Here is a 19,019-nt window from a genome sequence, read left to right on the forward strand (position 1 = left end):
CGGAATTGAGGAAAAGCGAAGGGCAGCCCCGCCCGCTGCGCAGCCTTTTCTGATTGGTTTGCGGGCATTGGGCGGAGCACACCCATTGGCTGTTTGGTGGCGAGGAGTGGGGCTACGCGCGGAGAGGCCTGACCTGGCAGGACTACCTTGGGTCGGCTGTGCCGGCCTAGCTTTGCTGTTGAGGTCGGGTCTCTTCCACTGGGCCCAGGAAGATGGTGCTGGGTGGTTGCCCGGTGAGTTACTTACTTCTGTGCGGCCAGGCGGCTTTGCTGCTGGGGAATCTACTTCTGCTTCACTGTGTCTCTCGGAGCCACTCACACAACGCTACCGCCGAGCCCGAGCTCACATCCGCTGGCGCCGCCCACCCAGAGGGCTCCGCCGGCGCTCCGAGCTGGGAATATGGCGACCCCCAGTCTCCAGTCATCCTTTGCTCTTACCTGTAAGCTACCCAGTCGTCGAGGTGGAGATGGGGCCAGGAATATATGGGCGTTGGGGTTGGGGGGGAAGGGAGGCTGCTTTTTTTTTCAGACCCTCTTCACCTGAGGACCTGATAGTCAACACGCGGGAGGTAAATACCTTGACAGGTTTCTCACTCCTCTCACCCGTGCAGGGGAAAACCTTGTGTGTCAGTGGCAGATCCTTTGGGATCCCAAAAAAGGAAAACTAGGAAGGAGTGACCTCATATAGCCTCCGGAAGAAGGGTACGAGGTTGTGCCTTCTCTATCCTGCTCCCTTTAACTGAAGGAGAATCCGTCGTATGTGCTGGTACTGAGGCACAAATGGAGTAAATTACTTATCCTTGCCTACAAGGCACTTTCTTTTTTTAAAAAGCAATATCCTGTTGCAGAACCAAGTTTTTAACATCTCTTTTTAGTCCATAAGAAAAGGCGTTTGGGAAATGCAAAAGAGAACTGGGAATCCTTTGGCTTCAATTTTGCTCCCATAGCCTTGTGGCTCTTTGCCTAGGGAAGAGGAAGCCTTGGCAGAAGTAGAATCCATGTAGAAATCAACCAGAAACACTCCCTTTCCCCCAATTAAAGGATGGCTGTTTGACCTGCTGTTCTTCAGTCTGATTGACAGCAACTCTCGGGTACAGTCAGAATGAAATTAAACCCTAGAAAACTTGAAGCAATGTCTCTTGCTTGTTTTGTTTATATATACATAAACAGCCATTTGCAAAAACCATATGAGATGGTGATCATGATCTTACTGGTGATTTACAGACCTGATGAATTTATAGAATGTGACGACCCAGTGGATCATGTTGGAAATGCAACTGCATCCCAGGAACTCGGTTATGGTTGTCTCAAGGTGGGTTTTTATTTTGTTTTATAAGCAAACTCTTCCATAGAGAAATAGTACTAGGTAAATGCTGTTATAATAAAAGTATAGGGGTATGAAGTTACCTTTTTGTAGACTCTATTAGAATGACTTACTGGAAATTTCCATCATGGCCAGGGTCATTAACTGAACAAGACATTTCACTTCCTCAGGAAGAAGCAGTGTCTGTGCCAAAACTACCCAGGTGCACAGACTAACCTGTCTTTGATTCTTTGGGCCATTGAGATTGACTGATAGAAAGCTATTAGGTAACCTCATTATCTTTCAAGTGTGCACTTGGCTGAAAGAGCAAAAGAAAGGTTTATGCACTTTCTAAAACCAATAATGGATTGAGCTGTATCTTCATTGCACGTGCATTTGGGGCAGTGATCGTTCTTTTCACCAGGCAAGCAGTTGCCATCTACTTCCTGTTTTCTTAGGAAATAGATGGGGTCTATCAGTATATGCCTTTGTAGGAGGTTATAGTATTCAAAGAGAGGCCTTTGGTAACAGTGGCCTCTTGATGGAAAAAAGCCATTCATTTCCATTAATAACATCCTACTTAGTGTCCCCAAAACCAGTCAAGTTCATGTACCTTCCCCTCGTATTATGCAGCATAATGCAAGTCAAGATTCAATCAGGTATAAGAGAGTTATGGGAAAACATTGTTCATACTAAATCAGAGACAAAGGAATAAACCTGAAAGTAGCAAGACCAAAAAAGCAACTCTTACTGCAATCATGTGTAAAGAAGTATTTTCAATACAATGAGATCTTGTTCTATTGATAATTATCAATGAAGGTTTGAGTTAGCATCATATAGAGATCACTTACTTTTGCCCATTTGAATTAAAAACTGAGTTGATCCCGTGAAGGCACTCAAACTGCTACTTTCCCCAGAAGTCCTAGAGAACCAGTACTCAGGCACCTGAATCCCAGGAAAGGTATGATTTCCAAGTCCCTTCCCTTTGAGGATGCTCCAATGAAAATACTAGTGAAGTACTTAATAAGGTGCCAGGGGAGAATGTACAGCTGTGCTTTCTCTACTAGAGTTCAGTTACATAAATGGTAACAGGTCCTGTTCTGAAATTTTTTTGCTGTAATGTAAACTAATAAAAAAATGTACTGTAGATATTTGATAATCACACATTCATGACCTAAATAGAATTCTGAGTCAGCTGATATTCTGAGTTTTTTCCTAATTATGTTCATTTATAATATATAAAGCAGACTTCTAATACACATTGACTTTTTAAATACCCATTTCCAAACGCTCCAGAATATGTTCTTTTTCCTGTAAATATAGGATAATTAAAGCATTGTGTCCATCTGTTCTAAATGGCATTTAATGAAACTGATTGTAAAGGTTTTTACTATATTATTAAAGAAGCCAGTCACAAAGAAGAAAAAAAAAAGTTTACTTAAAACAATGCACAATTATGGTGGAATAGTTTAAAATCCCCTTGAATCACTAAATTCCTTGCTCTTGAACACAGCTTTACCCCAACTTTGTTAGTATAATTATTGTCCTGAGTCACCTTTTATTAATGAATATAAAGATATATTTTGTATTTACTTGCTTTGGTGAGTTTGGATTGTTTGTTTTGGTTGTTATGGCACAGTTTGGTGGTCAGGCCTACAGTGACGTGGAACACACTTCAGTCCAGTGCCGGGCCCTAGATGGGATCGAATGTGCCAGTCCTAGGACTTTCCTACGAGAGAATAAACCTTGTATAAAGTAAGTGTTACTTTGAATGGTTTGGTTGGTACTTAGAGGTACAGCTGTTTTTCTTGTCATCTCTTGATGTGACTTTTTCTTTTAAGTGTTAAATGGGGCACCTGGGTGGCTCAGTCAGTTAAGCGTCTGACATCCGACATCGGCTCAGGTCAGTGATCTCACAGTTTGTGAGTTCAAGCCCTGCATCAGACTCTGTGCTGACAGCTCAGAGCCTGGAGCCTGCTTTGGATTCTGTGTCTCCCTCTCTCTGCCCCTCCCCCACTCTCTCTGTCTCAAAAATAAATAAAACATTTTTTAAAAAGTGTTAATTAGGGGCGCCTGGGTGGCTCAGTTGGTTGAGCGCCCGACTTCGGCTCGGGTCATGATCTCACAGCCCATGAGTTTGAGCCCCCACATCAGGCTCTGTGCTGACAGCTTGGAGCCTGCTTTGGATTCTGTGTCTCCCTCTCTCTCTGCCCCTCCCCCACTCGCATTCTGTCTCTGTCTCTCTCAAAAATAAATAAATATTAAAAAAAATTTTTTTTTTAAAAAGTGTTAAAGGGGCAACATGATTACTACTGTGCATAATCCATGGACAGGGGCAATGTGGTTATAAACAGAGAGGACCCTGGACCAGAGGCCCGAAGTTTTAAATGTCTCTTTCATCAACTAGCTAAGTGCCTTTGGATGCCCAGAGACTAAATCCCTCCCTAACCTACAGAATAAAGGAGTTGGACTAGATGATCTGGTGCCAAAATTCTTATGATAGGTATAAATCCTGTGAAAATAGCCTTAGTATTTCAGGAGTAAAGGTTTTATTATGAAAAGTGTGGGTTTCTCTCCTTGAAATAAGTTTATCTTAAAGAATTAGGGTCATTTCTGTAAATTTTGCTTGAAGGCACAGAATGTACATCATTTGCTAATGAAGAGTCTGTGATGTTTAGTGATATTAGGGCAACTGCAATTGAGTGTCATTGCAGTATGTAAGACCCAAGTCCTTATTGAAGAAACCTCACTTTTAGTTGCCACAAAACAGCAGAAGGGTATACGGAGATCAGTGTTCACCTGATGAAACACGACAGCACTTCTTTCGAGAACTGTATCCAGAAATACAGCCTCAGGAGCCTGCCTGTGTCAGGGAAGGATGCGGGCCCAGACTCCCCTCTACCAGACTGTCTAACAGAGCAAATGTGCTTGACTGTTTCTTGTCTAATCCAAATCCGTATTTGTTCCTATAGGTCCCGGGTAGTGCTCTTTTACGACACTAGACCAACTAGAGATTTTCTTCAGGTGGGGGGGTGGGGGGGTATATCCGAGGCCACAGAGAAACTGCTACACTATCTCTTCACTTATGTTAAGTTCATTAATCATTAAATGTTTTAATTTTCATGTGGTAAACATCTTCCTTTTCATTCCTTCTGTCTAGATATACTGGACACTACTTCATAACCACTTTACTGTACTCTTTCTTCCTGGGATGTTTTGGAGTGGATCGTTTCTGTCTGGGACACACTGGCACAGCAGTAGGGAAGCTGTTGACACTTGGGGGACTTGGGATTTGGTGGTTTGTTGACCTTATTTTGCTTATTACTGGAGGGCTAATGCCAAGTGATGGCAGCAATTGGTGCACTGTTTACTAAAAAGAGCAACTGTCATGGCCCAGAGAGGCACGTCTTCTGAATTCATCTCTACAGGCTCAAAACTCTTCCTTGATGCCAGACCTGACCATTACTTTCCCTCTTTGGAGGGAATGGGTTTGGTTAGGAAGGTTTCTCTGGACTCCGGGTTTTCAACCCAAATTTTACCTTGCAGACTAGAAATGACAAACCAACAGTGTTTGGGAATCAAGTGTGTACCTTTCCTCATGTACAAAATATAAAGGATAGTGACTAACTTATAAGCTGCAGAGGGGTTTGCGTGCTCTTTATTTCTGTACATTGCTGTATCTTTAATACTTTGGAGCAAGTGGACCCAACAAGATGAGCAAGTGAACCTTGTGCCTTTTGTGACCCTAAATCTTCATGCAGAAGAGATCTGAAGCTGAACCAGTGAAAATCTTCAGCAGAAGTAAAATGGCCATGGATTTTAATACACACTGAAATTCTGACTTTCTGATTTTAAATTGCAGAATAAATTTTGCCAACCTGGAATGGTGTTTGGTACTTTCAGTAGGTAGAATGAGACTCAAAATTCTGTTTGTTTTGCCAAAAGCTAGGCATTTAAAATGAACCACTCTGTTAATAATCCTACTGTTACATCACTATTTTGCCCCAGAGGCAGTATATACAGTACAATAATTTCTTCATTTCAATTATATTTTGAAAGCCCAACAATATCAGTCATGTCTGGGTTAAGGTATCCTTTTGGCTATCCTATCCAAAAATTAGTTATTCACTAGTTTAGAGAGCCTACGTTTTAGGCTGGTAAAAAACATATCATACACCTAACTGTAAAACTATTCTTCACAATTAGGTAAGATAAGGTGAAAGAAAAACAGATGCTTAAAGGACAGAATTACTGAGCACTGGGTAGAGTTAGGATGTGATTTATGGGGACAAAGAGAAACTGAACACATTCTGTCAAAATAAGTGTGGTTCCAGAAGCTCTCACTGTGGGCTATAGTAGTCAGTAGGGAAAGAGACAACCAGGCTTTTGCATTCCCAAATCACGGGGAATAAAAGGAAATGTTCTGAATTATAAGTGGTTTTAAAAGCTTAGTTCCCATCCTTTGCAATTTATGTTGAAAAGAACTGCTAACTACAAAGTAAAAGGAGGACTTTGTGGACAAACTAAGAGCCTGATATTCAGGATAAATTCTAGAAACAATCAAGGTAGAAGTACTCAAAGTTTAGTCTCATAATAGTTGACTTAAAGACCAAGAATCACAGTTAAAAAAACTCTGGATATGTTCCATCATTATGAATCAGCTTTTCTAAAAGTTTCAGCTTTATTATCCCTGATAAATATGCTCACTGTACTTCTATTCTTAAATGGTAGCAACTGTGAAAAATTAAAACAGATTATTCTGTCTTGAAAGTTCTGTGCCACATTGACCTTAACCTTGTTGTCTACAATAGTAATAATTGGTAGATTCTTATTCATAGTCTCTATACTATAAGTATATAGTATTTTTTAAATTGTTGTAGGTCATGAAGAAACTAGACCCCCTCCCCAGGAAAAAATGCACATAAACATAAAATTCTGCATAGAATTTAAGGAGACACTGTATTAAAAAAAAAAATAACTACTAAGAGAAATCTGGAAAACAAACTAAAATTAAAATCTTACCAAAAATAAGATACTACTCTAAGCCACAAGTCCTGCCTCATCTCACACTTTTTAAAAAAAATCTCAGGATATTCACAAACCCCCACCAAAAGCGACTTTCTTTAAAAACAACACTTTGGCAACTTTCAGACTCAAAATCATTAATGTTGCCAGGAGGATGAGCTTGGGTAAAAAGGTAAAAATCTGTAAGTTATTGAAGTATCTGTCTTATAAAAGAAGCCCTTCTCACAGTCAGAAAAGCTTTTGGAGACCACTGTCAGGGTGATCATGAGAATCTTTAATATTCTCTGTGACACTCTGCAGTTGCCAGTGTCAGTTTGACTTGCAAATGATGCCCATCCTCTGCATCTATAAACCCTGGCCAAATATGATACAACCTGAAAAACTGGGAAAAGGAGTATTATTAACAATTGGATTTCCTTTGCACTCTGGATTCAGGTTGTTCATATTTGGTGTGTGTGTGGATGTTTGTGTTATATCCAGTTTGTAGCTATAGAGAAGTTTTAAAGTCCTAAAGCGGCCTTCTGTCAAGGTTAAATTAGAAACTGTGCCTGTCTTTCAGTTGTTTCTTTGTTTAAATAAAATGTTATCAGTTCCCAGACTTCCTGGCACCATGTCCTTCACTTGCTTTAGTAAGGCTTCTTAGCAACCAACAGTAGAGCACCCCAACTAAAAGGTCCCTGAATGTATGTGTGTTTTAAAAAGCATTCATTTTTCTTTATAAGAAAGAGAACCTAAAACTTGCCATTTTGGTACATCTTCAATACAAACCAGGTAATATAGCTTTGGTTTTGTTAGATAATTTCTCTTTAAGAAGATATTTAATTGATTATTTCAGGTGTGACTGTCAGGATCAGAGTTTGACTTCCCCGACGAACCATCATGGAAAGGGAATCACTGTCCTTAACAGCTTGAGTAACATCAGTTGTGGTGGTAACAGGTTGCCCATTTATGCTGACAATTACATCGTGGTCTCTCAACCCAGAGCTGGGGGGGGGGGGGGGGGTGGAGAAAAGAACCATGAAACTGTAAGTTTTGCTTGTCCCCATCCAGAATTTAATGTCATCTCTTGGCATTATTTTGCTGTCATTAAACATACAACCAGGAAACCAGAAATAGCCTCAATCCTTCCAAATATGAGGACTATCCTAAGATAGTCCTGGGGACTATCACCTGGGGACAACAGTCTTACTTACCTTTATAAAGTCAATACTCTAACAATCATGTAAAAAGTTTGCTCCTCCCGTATATTGGATTTGGCTTGGAATAGGGAATTTAGCTTTTGGTTTTTATCATTCTCTGACCTCTGTAAACTTCAAGCAAAGATGAAGCAATATATTTCCAAGCAATATACATTTTTCCCCAGACAGTTGTACTCTATCAGTTTGGTTTTGACAGCCCACTTGTCCCATCTTCACCCATGGTTGTGGAAGTAGACTGTGCTGAGCTGCATGGTGGCTCTGCTTTCAGTTAGTCAAAAACCAGTCACCCCTCCAAGTCTAAATATTTAAGGTTCTGGTTGTAGGCTCCTTTTCCCCAAAGCTGTGATTACATTCTGTCTCCAACACGTTTGCTTCACATAGAGTACATAGTCTAGAAACAAAAAGCACCTCCAAACACAAAACACTGCAATAATATATGGCCATGCTGATGATTCCTCTTAAAGTCAGTAATAGGCTGGACGAGGCTTATCAAATGAAATGACTCCAGGAGACACCATTTTAAAGAAATGGAAGGGGTGCCTGGGTGGCTCAGTCAGACCGACTTCGGCTCAGGCCATCATCTCATGGTTGGTGAGTTTGAGCCCCACATCGGGCTCTGTGCTGACAGCTCAGAGCCTGCTTTGGATTCTGTGTCTCCCTCTCTCTCTGCCCCTCCCCCACTCATGCTGTCTCTCTCTGTCCCAGAAATAAATAAACATTAAAAAAATGTTTTTGATAAAAATTAAAAAATAAAAAAGATATGGGAAGTCAAAGGAAGGATGTGGGAGGATTACCAAGAATGTGGAATTTTTTTTAATAGAAATTTTTTTTTTCAACATTTATTTATTTTTGGGACAGAGAGAGACAGAGCATGAACGGGGGAGGGGCAGAGAGACAGGGAGACACAGAATCGGAAACAGGCTCCAGGCTCTGAGCCATCAGCCCAGAGCCCGATGCGGGGCTCGAACTCCCGGACCGCGAGATCGTGACCTAGCTGAAGTCAGACGCTTAACCGACTGCGCCACCCAGGCGCCCCTTAATAGAAATTTAAAGCAAGAGGCTATGAAAAGAAGTTTGAGGGCAAAGCTAAAAGTATGGAAAACCTTTAGAACAAGGACACCTCAGGAGGATGACTGGGGCAGTGTACAAAAAAGAAACTTAATTCGTTATAGTTCTGTGAATAGAAAAAAAAGATAAACCTGCCAGTTGTTAGTGTAAACTACACACTAAAATGAGGGAGTGAGGCTTAGCCAGGATAAATGATCTTTCCCATGTCCCACAGCTTGGAAGAAACTAAAGGATTTGATCCTGGGTCTTTCAGACTTGAAAACCCACCTGGCTACTCACTCTGCCTCTCAGAAACAAGAGAAGGAGCTACAAAACGGGATAATCCAGGGGTTAAGCCAGATTCCACATCCCTGCTCTCTGGATAATTATATACCTCTCAAGTAATTACCTCTCTGTACCACAGCTGCCGTTTCTATAAATTAATGCCTATATCATAAGACTATTGGGGGCTCAAAAAAGTATGTAGAACACTTAAAATGATGCCTGACATAGTGGTTATAAGTGCCAGCTGTTATTACTGTAATAATTGTGATTATTATTAGATATAAGTGGGGGAAGCCAGAAATAATAGATTTCTGGTTTATCGGTGACTTCAAGCAAGTCCCATATTTTAATGTTCATCCAAATCACCTGCAGCTCTTGTTTAAAATGCAGATTCTGGGACACCTGAGTGGCTTCATTTGGTTAAGCATCTGACTCTTGATTTTGGCTCAGGTCATGATCTCACGGTTGGTGAGATCAAGCCAGGAGCTGGGCTGCATGCTAACAGCATGAAGCCTGCTTGGGATTCTCTCTGTCTCTCTCTCTCTCTCTCAGAATAAACATTTTTAAAAATAAAAATAAAATGCAGATTCTGATTCAGTGGTAGAGCCTGTCGTTCTGCATTTCTAAAAAGCTCCAGGTGATGCCAATGCTGCTGGTCTACAGACCACATTTTGAGTAGCAAGGACTTGGAGAGCTGAAAGAAATAGCTTTGGCCTTGAGCCAAAAGTTAAAAATAAAGGGGTGGGGGGAGGGCAGGAAGCAAGAAAGTTTAGAAAAGCCTATGACAAGCCAAATTTAGTAACATGAGACCTACTACTTAGCTATTCTGAACAGTTAGTACCCTGTGGTTTCTTTCCCCTAGTAAAGGAGTTGCCATAGTCTAAAAAGGTGACTGAGCTCTTGAAAACCAAAAATAGTGAGAAAGGGATATTGAAGAAGTATAAGAGAGAGACTCAGGAAAATAACTGTAGGACAAACCACCTCTTCCCTCAGTAGTTAGTATAAATGTTTAAAGACAAGAGTAAAATCAGCTGAGCACTTCTTTGATAAGCTATTCTAGCCTTTGCTTTATTTACATTCATTCATTCAGTGCTGGCCTCTGATACGGTCTTCCAGAGTTCAAAGAAAAAAGTGTCTGAAAGTACCTAAAATATATTATTAAACCATTAGTCCTCTGAATTCTTCCTGTTCTTAATAACTAAGGTATCGAAAGAGTAGATTTGAGAATTCCTAGCAAAATTAATTTAAGCTTATGCTATTAACTCATCATGAATTCTTGGGCTACAAAGAACCATCCCCTTCCCAAAAGAAGTCCTTCCAAACACAAGTATTCAAAAGTCTAAATAAATCCACACTGTCCAATAGAAACGTAAGGCAAGACACATACATAATTTTAAATTTTCTGGTAGGCATATTTTTTTTTTTAACTTTTTTAATTTTTAGAAATATCTTTAAAAGTAGATGAAACTAATGTTAATAATATACCTATTTGGGGGCACCTAGGTGGCTCAATCAGTTAAGCGTCCACCTCTTGATTTCAGCTCAGGCCATGATCTCACTTGTCATGAGATCGAACTCCACGTCAGGCTCCGCGCTATCGGCGCAGAACCTGCTTGGGATTCTCTCTCTCTCTTCCTCTCTGCCCCTCCCTTGCACGTGCTTCTGTGTGCATGTTCTCTCTCTCAAAGTCAATAAACATTTAAAAAATATACCTATTTTAGCTCAATATACGTATTATCATTTTAACATGTAATTTTTTTAATTAAGTTATTTTCCACTGTTTCATATAAGTCTTTGAAATCCACCAGAAACAACACACACCTGTTATGCTACTATACAACATCTTACACAATGCAGTGATTAAGGTATGAAAGGCAGTCCTTCCAAAACAAAATGTATGTTTAATGGAAAAATATTTTACATCCATTGCCTCTTTTTTTATTTAAATAAAATTAAAGAACATTCAGTTCCTCAGTCACACCAGCCACATCTGGGTATTTAACAGTCATGTGCGGGGAGGGCCACTGTACTGAACAGTGCACGTCTCAATCCAACACACATTTTACTACGGCACATAGCTGCGCTCTTACCTTTCAGCAGCTGTTCCTTGAATCACCTCATACACAAAAACTCCAGAACTCACATCAGGGAAATCTGGATCTTGCCTTTTCATCTCATGAAGAAGGCTAAGAAAAGTGAGAAGAGTTTTCCCGGAAGGTTAAGAAACACAATGACTTAATAATCTTCAGAGCCCTGGCCAAAATCTCCAACTCAGTAGGTACTCTTATCTGTTCTACTCAAGGCTCCAAGTGGCCAGGGAGAATTCCATCAAGCCGGTCACAGTTATTCTTCCCCGGGGGTGGTCTGGTTCTCTGCCGAAGCCTGGGACCATGGGACATTATAAGGTAGAGCCACAGAGAAAGAAGCTACTGAAACGTTCAGCAAATATTGGTGCCAGCAAAGGCACCTACTCTGTGACAACGAGGCTCTGCAGTCACAAGAGTAGCTAGTTGTGGTCCAAATGCTTTAGATCGCCTGTTAAGACTGTCCAGCTGTGTGGGGCGCCTGGGTGGCACAGTCGGTTAAGCGTCCGACTTCAGCCAGGTCACGATCTCACGGTCCATGAGTTCGAGCCCCGCGTCGGGCTCTGGGCTGATGGCTCGGAGCCTGGAGCCTGTTTCCGATTCTGTGTCTCCCTCTCTCTCTGCCCCTCCCCCGTTCATGCTCTATCTCTCTCTGTCCCAAAAATAAATAAAAACGTTGAAAAAAAAAATTAAAAAAAAAAGACTGTCCAGCTGTGACTTTTGCTTCTGAAAAACAACCCAGACACATTCAAACCCACGCTTACTTCATAGTGAGAGGCAGCATCCGCAGACCGAGATACTTCTTCTGTGAAAGAGCTTTTCCTGGAAAGGAAAATTAGGAAAATTAACAACAAGAATTCCTTCCTTTGGGCAGAGCATAAAAGACACCAAGTCATGGATTATCCTTACTATTATTATAACTGCCTTTTCAGGGGTGTCTGGGTGGCTCAGCCGGTTAAGTATCCAACTCTTGGTTTCGGCTCAGGTCATGATCTCATGGTTCATGGATTCAAGTCCTGGGTCAGGCTCTGCATTGACAGTGCAGGGCCTGGGGTGCTCTCTCTCTCCCTCTATCTCTGCCCCTCCCCTGCTCATGCTGTCTCTGTCTCTCCCAAAATAAGTAAATAAATTTAATAATAACTGTCTTTTTGGGGTGTCAGCAATGAAAATGCTTCAGAGAATCTTTGTCACTAGCATGAACACTCCTCCCATCCACTCCCATTTCTAGCCCATGGGTTTCCTTTCCACCACAATTCACATATTTCTGGGGACGATACATGCCTGGCTTTGTGCCTTGTCTCCCAATATTGCCACTCAAGCTAACGTGATAAGAGCTGGGTATTAGTGACTCAGTATTCTACAGAATTCCTAATGGCAGTCTCTACGATAGATTGAGTGCTCCTGAAAAACAGAAGAAAGGAAGAAAAAGTCCTAACTCCCCTCACCTTTCAACTGGCGCTCATGGAATTCTGCCAAGAACTGTCGAATTCGATCTGAGGGAATTGCGAAGGAGATTCCCGCGGTCACCTTGAGTGTATTTATGCCAATCACATCACCATCCTGGCAAGGGAGGAGCCATCATTAGGTCTCCAAGTCATGCAAACTGATAGGTGCAAAACTAAAACCAGCAGAGGAGAGAGTAAAGCCAGTCACTGAGGGTCAGAACACAGAGGGGCTAGAGGAAAGCGGACTTCAACAGAGAGCAGCAGATGTTACCTTACGGGACACACAGCATTGTAGGAAAACCAGGGGATGGGGGATACCTACCCATGTGCAAATCCCTACTGAGGACATTTTTTAAAATCTTGAGCTCATTTTTTTCCTTCGCCAAACTGATTTTAAAAGTGAACCACAGTTTGTATTTTGACAGGGATAAGAGGACAGGGAGTATTTGCCTTTTCTGCTTAAATGAAACTAAAAAAAAACATGGAAAAGGCAACACTTCAGTGAAACTATTCAGGATTAGCTAATTGACCTTAGAGAACAAAGCTCTACAAGGCCGAAGCTGAGAAGTGGGAAACACTTTCCTCTTGGTGCACTTCATCATCCTTTAGCCTTTGTTGAGTAATGGCAAGGGTAGAAAAGAGACTTCTGATCATACTAAAATACGTATTATAGGGGCTCCTGGGTGGCTCAGTTGGTTAAGATCCAACTTCGGCTCAGGTCATGATCTCACAGCTTGTGGGTTCAAGCCCCATGTCAGGTTCTGTGCTAACAGATCAGAGCCTGGAGCCTGCTTCGGATTCTGCGTCTTCTCTCTCTGCCCCTCCCCTGCTTGCTGTGCTCGCGCTCTCTCTCTCTCTCTCTCTCTCTCTCAAAAATAAATAAACATTTTAAAAAGTACATATTATAATTCAGTAGGTCTGGAATGTGGCCTGAAAATGTGCATGTCACCCTCCTCTAGTAGACTCATTGTCTACAGGAAAAAGCAGGTGCAAAAAATTACATGCATTGCTAAGCAAAAAGGGGCTCAGTAATTTCACATACAATTCATCCTCCAAAAAGTAAGTGTAATGTGTAAAGAACCAAAAACAATCAGCTCAAAGGGACTCAGAAAGCATGATCACAGACTGTCTCAAACAGCACTACACTCTCATGCTTTCCGCACATAATTGAGCAACAAGAAACTCCCATTTCCACTAGAGATGCTGAATGAAACTAAAGAAACATGACAGAACAACGGATTCTTACTGTGGCTTTTCTGTCATCTCTACCAAGACTAAATTTAACCCTGAACAGACTACATCATGTAGTTAGCATCTTGGGATCAGGAACAGTTCTTCATACGCAGCAGCAGAGGGGTTTCAAGGATAAACCCTACATAGTACTGTTGGTCATTTAACATCTATTTTAGTTTAGTGCCCAGGACTTGTGTTGACTACGCGATGAAGACAGAAAGCATGCTCAAGAGATGTCAGTAAGCATAAGTAAACCCTAGCACTCTCAGTTTGATGAAATCACATGCCAGGAGGATAAATCCACTGTAGATTTAAATTTCTGCTAACTGGTTACTTAAACGATGCAATAACAGAAAAGCATCTTACTACAAATCTCTACACAAGGGTGACATCCTAGTCTGCATCATGGAATTTGTAAAGTCTTTGAAAGTGAGGAAGAGACGTGAAGCAGCAAGGAAAGTGGTCACTTACCAAGTTCACCAGAGGTCCCCCAGAATTCCCATGCTGAAGACAGAAATTTGGAAAAGTCAGTACTTTTCTCCTTGTCATTTATACATGGTTCCTAAAGAGGTTTACCAAAAACAGCCTACGCCGGTGAGTGCCTGTTCCTCCTAGATAGGCAAAGCCGTGCCCCCGTCATCACCAACGCTGAAGTCAGTGCCAATGAAGGACAACAGCAAAAGGACCACCACCTTCTACAGCAGAGGGTGACCCCTATGACAGACCTAAGAGGCTACCATGGATGCCAATTATCACATCAAACAGGCTGAACTCTAACAACATGGCATGCCATCCCTCTCGTGAGGATCTAACTATACTCTGGACATCCTCAACAGGCCAATGGGAAAAGAGGGCATTCTTACATGTCCTTCTCACTGACCTGTCAGTACCTAACGGATTGAGGATGGCCCTCCCAAGTGCTTACGTTAATTATGGCATCAGTCTGGATATAGTCCATGTTCGAATCCTTCAGCCCCAGCTCTTTGCCCCCTCTCTGTGTAGTGCTGACAATTCCTGCAGTCACCGTGTTCTGCAGAGAAAACGGGCTGCCCAAGGCCACCACGAACTCTCCAGCCCACAGGTCAGATGACCTTCCCAGCAGCAATACAGGAAGGTCAGTCTGCACAAGACCAGAAGGGATGGGAAGGACAGAGAGGTGAAAAACAAATCAAGAACAGAATCAACCAGTATTTGTGTTCAACACACATATGACACCGTCTCTATCATTTGGGCAGTTAAAATCCAAGAATCACCTACCCACCCACATACATTCTACAAGTGCCTGATGCTTCTTCCTCAAATTCCAGCAACCACCAAACTCTCTCACTTGATAAGATGATCAGTATCATCTCTAAAATCTAAAACTATTGCTTTGTAGAAATTACTATAACTAAACCACCAGTGAAGTAGCTGATGAACATAAACTGACATTAGCAACTTAGCTCGATTCCAGCTCAAAGGTTCCTAGTCAAGGTTAAGCCACAAACAGAAAGGAGATCACCCAGAGCAGTGCTTCTCAAATTTTAACGTGCACACAAATCACTTGGGGATCTTATTAAAATGCAGATTCTGGGGCGCCTGGGTGGCTCAGTCAGTTAAGCGGCCGACTTTGGCTCAGGTCATGATCTCACGGTCCGTGAGTTTGAGCCCCGCGTCAGGCTCTGTGCTGACAGCTCAGAGCCTGGAGCCTGTTTCGGATTCTGTGTCTCCCTCTCTCTGACCCTCCCCCATTCATGCTCTGTCTCTCTCTGTCTCAAAAATAAATAAACGTTAAAAAAAAAAAATAAATTTAAAATGCAGATTCTGATTCTGTAGCCCGGGGTGGGATCTGAGATTCTGCATTTCTAAAACATTCTCAGATAATGTCAATGCTGCTGAAGTGCAGATTACACTTTGTGTAGCAAGCACCTCAAAGTATTCCTCAGCAGCTTTGAATCCATTGCAATCATTCCTAGTATTCTAAGGCAAGCAGAAACAAAGCTTCCCAGAAGCAGCATCTGTTGAAAAAAGAGGTAAAGGAGGCTGGATAGTTAATAGAAATTGTTAGGGATATACAGACGGGCAGAGAGGAAAATAAACAAAAGAGGAGTGAAAAACAGGAAAAAAACCAGAAAAGAGCATATACCAGGTAGAAAAGATGTGTGGGAGTGGGGTGGGAAAGAAAGTATCAGCAAATTGATGAAAATCCCCAGCTGTACAGACTGATTTGGCCCTTGCATACTCACGTTTGGCTCAATCTTAATCAGAGCAAGATCCAATTTATGGTCAATGTCTTTGACAGTGGCTTCATACTGGACCCCACTCTGGAGCTCCACCTGGATCCGCTGCTGGTTGGTGAGGACGTGGGCATTGGTAACAATGAGCCCATCCTCAGACACTATGAACCCAGAGCCACTGGATGCAGGAATATCCTTGCTGCTAAGAGGTGACCTGTCTCAGCAAGACAACGGCATAAGCAGAGGGCAGGAAAATTAGGGGATCTATCACAGTCTGGGGACATGGGAACCTCTCATTTATCAAGCATACTGCCACCACGGTTTTCTCAGACATTTTACTTTCTCCTGTCTGTTTTCATGCTCTCCATATGTAATTGGACTCTGCATGTTCAATGCCTTGGCCATCTCTTAGGATCACGAATGAGAGCTGATTCCAGCTCCCCTTTTCCAGGGACCACCTCTGACCCCCACCTTCAGCGATGGTCAGAGCAGCAACCCTCTGCTTCAGAGACCTAATCTAATCATGCTACTGGGGCCAAACGTGGATCCCACGTTACTGAGTGCCAGCCACATTACTGAGGACCCAGGCAGGGAGAGAGTGTAAGAGAAGGCTGGTTCCAGCTTGGATCCACTACTAACTGGTCTTGTCACACATGATTCCTTTCCATGCAAACGAGCAGCCTGAGCAAAATCACCATCAGGATGCCTTCTAGCTCTTACATCTGACTCTCAGATTTTGTCTGTGGGAGATGAGAGAGGGAGAAACCCCAGGCAACTAAGTGCAGAGGAGTGGCCCAGATTTGGAAGTCAGGAACCCTACGCTTCCGCTCTTTGGCTAAACCACCCTGAACAGATTACTCAACCTGTTTTGAGCTGCGATTTCCTCACAGCAGGTTTTATGACTAAACGATGCTTGTAAAGCGGTAGCGCAGGGACTTAAGTGGGCAGGCGCTCATGAACAGACCGCTGGGCAGCAGGCGGCCGCCTCTTGCCTCCTTTACCTGCGGAACAGCTGCAAGTGAACCACGGATGGCGCCACCTTCTCCACCACGGCGGCGATGAAGTTGTACTTGCTCCTGAGCCGGCCTACACTCCTGGTCCCTGAGAAGAAATGCTCCATGCTTGGGGGCGGTGGGCGTCCCGCTGCCTGACCGCATCTGGTGTCCTATCCCCAAACCCCCGGTCTCTCTCCTCCTCCAGTTCCCTTTCCCTCCCCTTCCTCTCTTCGGGCTCCCCTTTATGTTCACGGCCATCCCGTAAGGATACGCCTTGAGGAAAACAGCTGTCATCCCATCCCGGGTGAGGGAAAAAAAGGGGGAAAGGGGGACACGGTGTTTAACAGGCCTGGGGAGGCAAGTGGGGAGAAACCACATGGAAACTGGTAAGGAGACACCTAAGAAGGAAAGAAAATTGGGAACAAGGAGTTGAATCCGCAGGCAAAGGCGCAGGGACGAGCCTGCGGCTAACCCCGAGTGCGGCGCGCCGCTTAGAGGAGTCGCGAGCGCCCGAGCGCGCGCGGGCCGGCTCTCACCTTGGTCGGCGCAGTCGCCCTTCAGCACGGGCACGGCCGGGAGCGTGCCCCGGAGGCGCGCGGCGCGGTTCTCGGCGCGCAGCGCGCACAGGTTGGGGTAGGTGCGCCCATCGCTGCCGCACACGGCCGCTCCCGCCGCGGGGCAGCCGCAAGTGCCCATCCAGGCGCCGCGGAAGCGCTGGGCGCTGAGCGGCGCGCGGCACTGCAGCCCCGGGGCGCACCGCCGGCCCAGCGTCCCGCCGCAGGCCTCTCCCTCGGCCGCCGCGCAGACGCGGCAGCAGCGGCAGCGGTCGAGCACCGGCGTCGCCCCAGCGGAGCAGGTGGGCAGCGGGGGGCAGCGCGTAGGCTCGCAGGCCGCCGGACAGGGCAGCGAGGACCTGGACTTCCTAGCCTCGACCCTGGGCACAGGCAGCGGGGGCAGCAGCAGCCACAGCAGAAGTTGTCCGAGCGCGGTGGGCCGCAGCAGAGATCTAGTCATTCTGCCCCCTTCCTTCTTCGCTCTGTTCCAGTTACTTTGGTCTCGCAACTGCTCTAACGTGAGCAACACTTTCTCCCGGCTTGGGTGCCGCCTCCGCCAACCCCCAGACTTTATGGGGCAGAACCTGGCAGATCCCACACGTATCACCCACACCGTCCCTGCCCCGGGGCCAGGTCTACCCCCACGCCACCAAGAGAGGTCGCCAGCCCTGCCCTGTGCAGGCACTTACCTCGGGAAGTCCAAAAAACCAGTAATAGGGCACACTGACTAGAGAGATCACCCACCCACGGACAGAAGGTCAGCGTTAGGAAAACATACACCATATTTCAGTATTTCACATGGTTTTATTACAAAACAAGCAACAAAACAGTTTTAGAAAATTATTTTTGCTACATACCAATTAGTAGATCACATAAAATGAGAAGCATAACAGTTTCCATGCACTCAGCTCAGTGCTTGCAGTGAGTGCATTTCACAGCTGAAACGTACTGGTTCAAAACACAAAATCATGCCACACCATAAGCAGTGGGGGAAGGGGTCAAACAGTATATTTTTGCCAATATTAGCTTTACTCAAATTCTACTTAGCATGAGTGACTGTAACTGACTGCTGCAGGCAATAACATGGAGGAAAAAAAGGATGAGGGGAAAAAAAAGTGATGTTGGTAGAAAAGATTTAATAAACTGCCCATTTTTGATATGTTCAAAGTTTATAAACAAAGCTCATTTGGGAAACTCAATTTCCAAAATGGTGTTACTTCCATGTGCCTGTTTATCTGGTCAACAGTGAAAACTAACATCAAATCCCACCGCTCAGCTACTCAATCTGCTATTTATTTATTGGTTGCTTTTACTTGTATCAGAGCACAGTTATATTTAAGAAGAAAAAGAAAAAACCTTTTGTGTCAAGTAAACTACAAAGCTGGGCCTTACCTCTGCTCTTTTTCATGTGACCTCAGCATTCTGCTGAAAAATAAACGTATAACCTCCAATATTTTGACCTGAGTCCACTCTTCACCTTACTAGGGTTACAATGTCTCACAGGATGCAAAAGGCCAAACTACATTTACCAACCACCACAGAAATTCTTAAGCTTTCATTCTTAAGCTTAAGTTCTTAAGCTTTCAAGATAGTGAATGGTAAATAGTTCAATTATAGGGAAGACCACTTGGGGC

The 19,019-nt window shown here is 43.7% G+C and overlaps 2 protein-coding genes across 2 annotated transcripts; one reads left to right on the top strand and one right to left on the bottom strand.

Moving 5' to 3' along the window:
• Positions 1-98: 98 nt before the first annotated feature.
• Positions 99-5,186, top strand: TM2D2 (TM2 domain containing 2). Its single transcript, XM_040454375.1, has 4 exons — positions 99-439; positions 1,224-1,311; positions 2,942-3,057; positions 4,463-5,186. Exons 1-4 carry the CDS (start codon positions 213-215, stop codon positions 4,674-4,676), a joined length of 645 nt encoding a protein of 214 aa, XP_040310309.1. The 5' UTR covers positions 99-212; the 3' UTR covers positions 4,677-5,186.
• Positions 5,187-6,785: 1,599 nt separating this feature from the next.
• On the bottom strand, positions 6,786-18,002 carry HTRA4 (HtrA serine peptidase 4). Its single transcript, XM_040454474.1, has 9 exons — positions 17,368-18,002; positions 16,838-16,937; positions 15,846-16,050; positions 14,546-14,740; positions 14,092-14,124; positions 12,388-12,502; positions 11,707-11,764; positions 10,949-11,044; positions 6,786-7,311 (listed from the first exon to the last, which is right to left on the bottom strand). The coding sequence occupies exons 1-9, from the start codon at positions 17,843-17,845 to the stop codon at positions 7,146-7,148; spliced, it is 1,446 nt and encodes a 481-aa protein (XP_040310408.1). The 5' UTR covers positions 17,846-18,002; the 3' UTR covers positions 6,786-7,145.
• Between the last annotated feature and the right edge of the window lie 1,017 nt (positions 18,003-19,019).

Source organism: Herpailurus yagouaroundi, unplaced genomic scaffold (assembly GCF_014898765.1).
Source record: "Herpailurus yagouaroundi ecotype Mexico unplaced genomic scaffold, PumYag 28, whole genome shotgun sequence".
Taxonomy (NCBI): domain Eukaryota; kingdom Metazoa; phylum Chordata; class Mammalia; order Carnivora; family Felidae; genus Herpailurus; species Herpailurus yagouaroundi.